At 48.8% G+C, this 8,223-nt stretch overlaps 1 protein-coding gene across 2 annotated transcripts in view; it reads right to left on the bottom strand.

The window, feature by feature from the left end:
- Positions 1–5,812: 5,812 nt before the first annotated feature.
- Positions 5,813–8,223, bottom strand: part of myo5b (myosin VB) — a 62,842-nt gene continuing 60,431 nt past the window's right edge. For both annotated transcript variants that reach the window (XM_083564822.1, XM_083564823.1), the window contains exon 39: positions 5,813–8,087. In XM_083564822.1, coding sequence (XP_083420948.1) covers positions 7,935–8,087 — 153 coding nt within the window. In that variant the 3' untranslated portion in view covers positions 5,813–7,934. The remainder of the gene's footprint in view (positions 8,088–8,223) is intronic.

Here is an 8,223-nt window from a genome sequence, read left to right as displayed (position 1 = left end):
AACCAATTATAATTACAGTAAACTGTGTGTCAGTGTTAAGATTGTTCTTACACTGGTTCACACACATTCCTTTGTCTGTTCAGTGTCTATAGCAGGGGGTCACCAACGTGGTGCCGGTGAGCACCAGGTAGCCCGCAAGGACCACATGAGTCGCCCGCGGGCCTTTTCTAAAAATAGCTGTTCCCTACTTTGTTAAATCATTGTTAATAATTATTATGAGAAATCATTAACATGATCAGTGTCTTCACATAGATGAATATCATTAATTATTAATATTAAAATATAATAAAAGGTAAATTGAGCAAATTTGTTATTTCAGATCAAACTGGTAGCCCTTAACATTCATCGGTACCCAAGAAGTAGCTCTCAGTTTCAAAAAGGTTGGTAATCCCTGGTCTATAGGATATTTGAGTATGTAAGGAACAGGAAGTCTTTATCTGGGCTCACACATCTCTTGTCCAAACAGGAAACAACATCAAACCGAAGAACATTTGCTCCATTTCTGTGTGCTGTGTGATTCTTCCCTGATCAGAAAAGGCACCACGGGCATCGTAGATCGCATGGAAAACCTCTCCAAGAATTATAATAAAAATCTAACACTGTGGAACATCATTATTACTGTCAGGGATTCACCCTGCCACGCCCCCCTCTGTAGCTGTCAGGGATTCACCCTGCCACGCCCCCGTCTGTAGCTGTCAGAGATCCACCCTGCCACGCCCCCCTCGATAGCAGTCACGCTGCTTCCCAAGATTACCGACAGCTGTGGCTCATGAAAGATCAGACTACATAAACTCACGTTCTTGAGTCACAGGCTGTCGGTCGTTATATTGTCAAGCTGGACAATCGCGTGGCTGCTCGACCGCCGGCTGTATATCCGAATTCCACTTCCGACTTGGATTACTCATTGCCGAAGGCTTTATGGATTATGCTGGGGACATTCGAACTCATAGCAGACAACGCGTATCGAGCGGATGTCTTTGTTTGTTGTTTTCAACGGCTTATGAGTGTTTTTGTGTTGTACGGTTGTTGAAATAAAAGGACAATGATCGGACTATATCGGCTTCCGCGTCTGCAGCCTGACAGAACGACCGAACTATACCGAACGCGGATTCGCCATTCCGCGATTCCGACCGCAACGGATCGGCAGCTGAACCCGGCTTCGGATTTCCTCCGGAAGCTCAGTGCCGCTTCTCGCGGTTCAGATCCACAGAAGCCGGATCATGAGAGCGTGGCTGCGCCACGCCCCTCAGAGAGCGCGAGGGGATTACCGGCTCGTTACTCGGGGAAAAAAGACGAATTGGGCGGATTTCTGCAAGGCATCGGCGAGTATGTGGCTGTTAACATTTCCCGGTTTCCTTCCGAACGAGCCAAGATTGCCCTCTGTATTTCCCTCCTGTCTGGAGAAGTTCTTGCCAAAGCCAGCTCACTATGGAGCGCCAAAGGGGGCAAATTCGGCTCACTCGCCGAATTCAGCGGGCTGCTTCTGGGGAAGTTGGGGATAGAGGTGGTGGATCTCCACTACAGTCCCCTTGAGGAGGAAGGTGCTCCATTCCAAGGTTCTCAAGAGCACGCGGCTCCGTGCCGGATCTCCCATGAGCCTGCAGCTCAGCCCGCCACAGAGTCTCCAGGAGCATGCTTTCCCGCCACAGAGTCGTCACGAGAGCGCCGCGCCGCCACAGAGTCTCCAGGAGCATACTTTCCCGCCACAGAGTCGTCACGAGAGCGCCGCGCCGCCACAGAGTCTCCAGGAGCATGCTTTCCCGCCACAGAGTCGTCACGAGAGCGCCGCGCCGCCACAGAGTCTCCAGGAGCATGCTTTCCCGCCACAGAGTCGTCACGAGAGCGCCGCGCCGCCACAGAGTCTCCAGGAGCATGCTTTCCCGCCACAGAGTCGTCACGAGAGCGCCGCGCCGACACCTCCGGTCACAGAAGGCGAAGTGACTCCTCCGAGTCCCTCTCCAGACGACGCCCCATCCCAGAGCCCCTTCCAAGGCGACATCTCGCCCACGGAAAGCTCGGCTCCGCCCCAGGACCTCCAAGAGAGCTCCGCCCAGCTCCAGGTCCCTCCAGAGAGCTCCGCCCAGCTCCAGGTCCCTCCAGAGAGCTCCGCCCAGCTCCAGGTCCCTCCAGAGAGCTCCGCCCAGCTCCAGGTCCCTCCAGAGAGCTCCGCCCAGCTCCTGGCTCCTCAAGAGGGCACGACTCCGCTCCAGGCTCCTCCCAAGAGCTCGTCTCCGCTCCAGGCTCCTCCCGAGAGCTCGTCTCCGCCTCAGTGTCCCAAAGAGAGCTCCACTGATGTCGTGGACCTCCAGGCGAGCCCTTTTCCGCTCGTGGATCTCCAGGCAGGCTTCACCTCATTTCCAGGCTGCTCAGTAGGCTCCGATCTGCTCCTAAGGGTCCCAAGGAGCGCCCCTACGCCCAGGGGTTTCCCTGTGCACTCACCCCGGCTCCAGGACTGCGAAAGGAAAGTTGAACCGCTGCCCCCGGGTTCCACCGACGGCGACGGCTCACCCCACAGTCCCGCAGAAGGCGACGGCTCGTCTCCAGCGCCCGCAGAAGGCGACGGCTCGTCTCCAGCGCCCGCAGAAGGCGACGGCTCGCCCCCAGCGCCCGCAGAAGGCGACGGCTCGCCCCCAGCGCCCGCAGAAGGCGACGGCTCGCCCCCAGCGCCCGCAGAAGGCGACGTTTCGCCCCCAGCGCCCGCAGAAGGCGACGTTTCGCCCCCAGCGCCCGCAGAAGGCGACGTTTCGCCCCCGGGCTCCGCAGAAGGCGACGTTTCCCCCCGGGCTCCGCAGAAGGCGACGTCTCGCCCCCGGGTCCTCTTCAGGGCGAAGGATCGCATCCAGGCTCCACGCAGGGCGAAGGATCGCATCCAAGCTCCACGCAGGGCGAAGGATCGCATCCAAGCTCCACAGAGGGCGACGTCTCGCCCCCGGGCTCCACAGAAGGCGACGTCTCGCCCCCGGGCTCCACAGAAGGCGACGTCTCGCCCCGGGGCTCCACAGAAGGCGACGTCTCGCCCCGGGGCTCCACAGAAGGCGACGTCTCGCCCCGGGGCTCCACAGAAGGCGACGTCTTGCCCCTAGGTCCTCTTCAGGATGACGGATCGGCCCCAGGATCCCCGCATGGCGACGTCGGTCCTCCAGGTCCCCCTGACGGCGACGTCGGTCCTCCAGGTCCCTCTGACGGCGACGTCGGTCCTCCAGGTCCCTCTGACGGCGACGTCGGTCCTCCAGGTCCCTCTGACGGTGACGTCGGTCCTCCAGGTCCCTCTGACGGCGACGTCGGTCCTCCAGGTCCCTCTGACGGCGACGTCGGTCCTCCAGGTCCCTCAGAGGGTGGTACGACGTTCCTGGTCTCCGCCCGGGATGTCCTCCACTCCCCGGTCATTGTCATGGTTGGCGTCCAGTTCCGGTTCCCCGCCATGGAGGTCGCTCCGGCTCCAATCCCCGCCAGGGGCTTTACTCAGCCTCCCGTCAGCACCGAGGGCGTGGTTTCGTTCCGGATCCTCCTGCAAGGTGTTGTCCCATGCCGGCTCTCCGCAGAGGATGCTCACCAGGCCTCCGTTGCTCCCAGGCGTCTAAGGAGGCCTTCCTCGGAGTGCCCTGGCCCGCCTGGCATAGGTGGGTTTTGGGGCGTCAGGTGTCGCCCTTGGAGGGGGGGGTACTGTCAGGGATTCACCCTGCCACGCCCCCCTCTGTAGCTGTCAGGGATTCACCCTGCCACGCCCCCGTCTGTAGCTGTCAGAGATCCACCCTGCCACGCCCCCCTCGATAGCAGTCACGCTGCTTCCCAAGATTACCGACAGCTGTGGCTCATGAAAGATCAGACTACATAAACTCACGTTCTTGAGTCACAGGCTGTCGGTCGTTATATTGTCAAGCTGGACAATCGCGTGGCTGCTCGACCGCCGGCTGTATATCCGAATTCCACTTCCGACTTGGATTACTTATTGCCGAAGGCTTTATGGATTATGCTGGGGACATTCGAACTCATAGCGGACAACGCGTATCGAGCGGATGTCTTTGTTTGTTGTTTTCAACGGCTTATGAGTGTTTTTGTGTTGTACGGTTGTTGAAATAAAAGGACAATGATCGGACTATATCGGCTTCCGTGTCTGCAGCCTGACAATTACCTACTAACCCGGACCAGTCTTCAATTTCTTCTTAAATTGACTTAAATGGGAACACATTCAGGGATACACAGTGGTATCAAAAGTTTCAAGACTGTCTGTTTACAGGAAAATACTTTCTTTATCTACGTTTACACACTTTCACCTTCAAAATAGTCCCCGTGCACAGCAATTTAGCACTTCCAGCGTTCCCGCCTCTTCTGGGATTTTGCCTGGAAGTCTTCTTTTCGAAGCCCATCAAGCACCTACTGCTGGAAAAGGGGTAAGGAATCAGGCAAAATCCACAGGAGCCAAATCTGGTGAGTAGGGTGGTGCAGAAGTGGGATCATGTGCATTGTTCTCCAACGATTATCATGCACAAGTTGCTAAATGGTTTAGACATTTTTCTGGGTTGATCTCGTTGAAGGTCTTCCTGATCTTTTGTTGGGTTTTGATGTTCTTCCACTCTTGACGTGTATGTGCCACTCAAAACACAGTAAACGGAACACGTTTTTACTCCCAACTCGTCACATATCGACGCGTGCGTCAGGATCCCTTGGCGTCACTCTTTTGACACACTGGGTACCCTTTTTGGCGTCATTTATTAACGTGCAGGGATTCCCATGGACTTCTATAGAACTCTGAACCAGAGCCTGCAGCGTTGAAATTTGACGTGTTAGCAGACTGGTCCGAAGTCATATTTATCAACTGTAGCTCTCTAATTGATTTTTGAATTTAGAATTCACTCGCTGTCTGATATCTGTGCCTGCATGTTGCCAAAGTTGGGGTACCTAGTGCATCAAAAAGTGATGCCAACGGATCCCGATGAACACGTCCATATGTGACAAGTTGTTGAAACGTCTCATTGCAGCATCACCGTATGTCAAATGTGCGTCATGTCACATCTCTGTGGCAGATTTGCGCAGTTATACTATTGTTCTAACTTGCTGTTCATGATGAAATCTTGTAACGCATGTGGTCAGAATAGCACCAGTTACACCACTAGTCTCAAAACATTTTGATACCACCTCCTATGTTCAGTCATGTAATATACACCAGTAATGTGCACCTACATTAGTGTAAGAACTGCAAATATAGAAAATGAATAGACACCTTCTGCTTTTACACTCCAATCAAAAGGACAGTATGTAAGAATTTACACAAATAAGTTTCAGTGTCAAAATTTGCATCATGAAAGTTTGCGAATGTTTTTTGTTAAACATTCATGTTCCTCTCGTTAATATGTAACAAATATGTAAAAGGCAGAAACACAAGAGTGAACAGTGAATGATGGAGATGGAGAACAATGTAAACAGACTTCCTCACAGCCAATCATGGAGGTTTGGGGCTGTTTTAGAGTAGGGAAGTTTGGAGACTTATTCCAGGTAAAAAGGAAAACCGACCCAAAATGGCTACCATTCCATACTTCAACCGTGCAACACCGTCTGGAATGCAGCTCAAAGCTCAGTAAGCCTTATGTAGAGCAGTAAGCAGGAGTGTTATCTAACATGGAATGGCCTGCCCAGTCACTACACCTAAATCCGATTAAACTTGGCATGGCAAAGAATTTCAGCTGAATATTTGAAAGAAAGGAAAAAAAAAAGAAAAAAAAAAAGGGTGTTAAGCTGTTATTTAAAATAAGGAAGGGTTTTTTCAATTTAAAAAAATGTTTAAAAGATCACACGAATATAAACCAGACACAGATTTCTATTCATCAGGATATTTAGTATGAACAGATTCATACAGCATTTGTTCAGACTTCATGGCACACATCACTATTACATTATTACACTTCAGGACAAGTGGTCAGGGGTCTGGAAAAATAACAGCCAAGAAAATATATTCCTTAAAATATATACATTTGGGTTTTCTAAGTGTGTGTGTGTGTGTAAAGAAGTACACAATCAGGTGAAAAGGTTTCTCTTTGGACTGTGTTTGTTGTACAGGGAACGAACCTACAGATCGCAATGACGCACATCCTCAGTGAAAAGTGGTCTAATAGTTAATTATGACATGCTGGATGACAAACATAGAGAAGAAAAATTCCTGTGGCACTTGAGATTTTTTTCATTAATTACATGTACGCAAGATTAACTAATATTATTAATCACAGTGCAGTGAACTGAACCTTTCCAAAACCGGACTACCTACTTTATATAAAACTGTATAAAGTAAAAAGCACACAGGAATGAAGACTGCTGTAAAATCTTTTCAAGATCAACTGCGAATAAAAAAAAATTCACAATGTAAATATATCCCATTTTATATTTACATCTGTATAATATATGAGAACACTGAAATCCACACATTGCCTTTTAAATGATATTATATGGTGTAAGTGAGATCATAGCCCCTACTCACGGTAATTAAAGATTACAGCCAGTCCAAATAAACCAAGACCATGACAGATGTGATATTTACACCCCCTGTTATTATGGCACTGTATAAAGAAAAAAAACCAAAACCTGATATTTTGCTAAATAAAATGTGTTGTCAGATTATCTTTCATGTGCCAATATTGAATATTGAGATGAACAGGTATTTTTTATTACATTTACAATAGACTTATGTCACACTTATCAGCCATAATCACGTATAAGAGTCACAAGCAGTGTTTCAAAACATTAATTCAGAATGAAGGCCAGACAAATCTGTAGCCTGGGATGTGATCAGGTTTAAAGACAAAAATAACCCTGACTTTAAACTTAATGCACTTTTTACCATGACAAGTCATTCCATGATGCTGATATAATCATTTTGCTTATTACATATAATCTAAGTTGCTTTTTTTTTTTGCTTTGTGTAATAGGTTTCTGTCCAAACAAAAACAGAGGACTAGGGAAATTTTAGGGGCTGCCCAATGGATTTGTTTCATCTACCCCTGAAAAACAACAGCTTTAGAACACAGATGTTCTGCAAACTTTAACCCCAGCAGATATCTCCGAATGACGCTGTCTACTTTAGGGGTAATAAAGATGTCACACAATGTAAGTAGCTTGTGTGTACAGGAAGTTTTCAAAAAACCTTGATGGTCGATATGAAAGATAAAAAAAAAAAAGAAAGCATGCGAAAGCCTATGTTACAGCAAGACCTGCTTGTTGACAGCCTACTGAGGATTTTCTCTAAATTCCTGCAATTCACTTGCACAAACCTTTTAACACATACAAGTTGCCTATTTACCCCTCATCATACGTGTTGTATCTGGTATGTCCTTTCCTGCCTCTCAGACCTCCCTTCTGTACAACATACTGTATGTACAACTGTCGCTTTTAGGCGTATCTCACTCTCTATCGGTGTGTATTTGCTTCGCTGTTCTAGACTCTGCCTTGCCTTGACTTGACTTCTATTGCCTAGACTCTTGCAGTCAGTACAAGGATCTTGGTTTAGACAGCGGTTGTCTGCAATGCAGTAGTTTTTGGCAGGCAGCTAAGAAAAATTCATAAAAAGTGAAGACCAAATTTAAAACCAGGACTGAGGAGTGAAAATGTGGAAACTAGATCGAAGTTTTGACCTGTAAAGAAACAAATCTGCACTGGAGTTCCAGAGTTCAAACACATTATAACCAAAATACCTGCCCGTTTTACCCCAAACAGTACCAGAGGAAAAATAACCTGGCTCATAGGAAGGTAGCAGGATCTCTACACCTTCTCCGAACACACCGGGTCTCTCACACAGTCTCAACACTGTAATTCTCCTACCAAGACCCTTGCTAGCTGGTCAGGGTGTGTGTTTGCTGGTTGTTGCATGGGACTTGCTCTTCTCTCTGCTCTTAAGCTGACTGGGTGGAGCGCAAAGAGAAAGACGAAGAAAAAGAAACTAAGAGATGTCAGACTCTGACGAGGAAGTCCAGGCTGAGATTGGCAGGGATGTGCAGGGTCTCCAGGCTCAAAGCTGAAGGAGTGTAAGGGAAGAGCACAGGGAACGTGTGCTTGGTATCCACTAAGAGCTGGCTGTTCTCTATACGACCTTGTAGAAGATTCTGGAAATCGAAGATTGTACATAAGTCAGAAAAACTTGGGTAAACACACTTGTGTATTATTCATTCATAATATTTCACATATCAGGAAGTGAACAGAGAATGTAAGTTTGGCACTTGTAAACTGAAACCATAACAT

Source organism: Silurus aristotelis (genome assembly GCF_946808225.1).
Source record: "Silurus aristotelis genome assembly, chromosome: 16".
NCBI lineage: Eukaryota > Metazoa > Chordata > Actinopteri > Siluriformes > Siluridae > Silurus > Silurus aristotelis.
The sequence above is the reverse complement of the archived record's forward strand: the minus strand, read 5'-3'. Positions and strand labels throughout refer to the sequence as shown.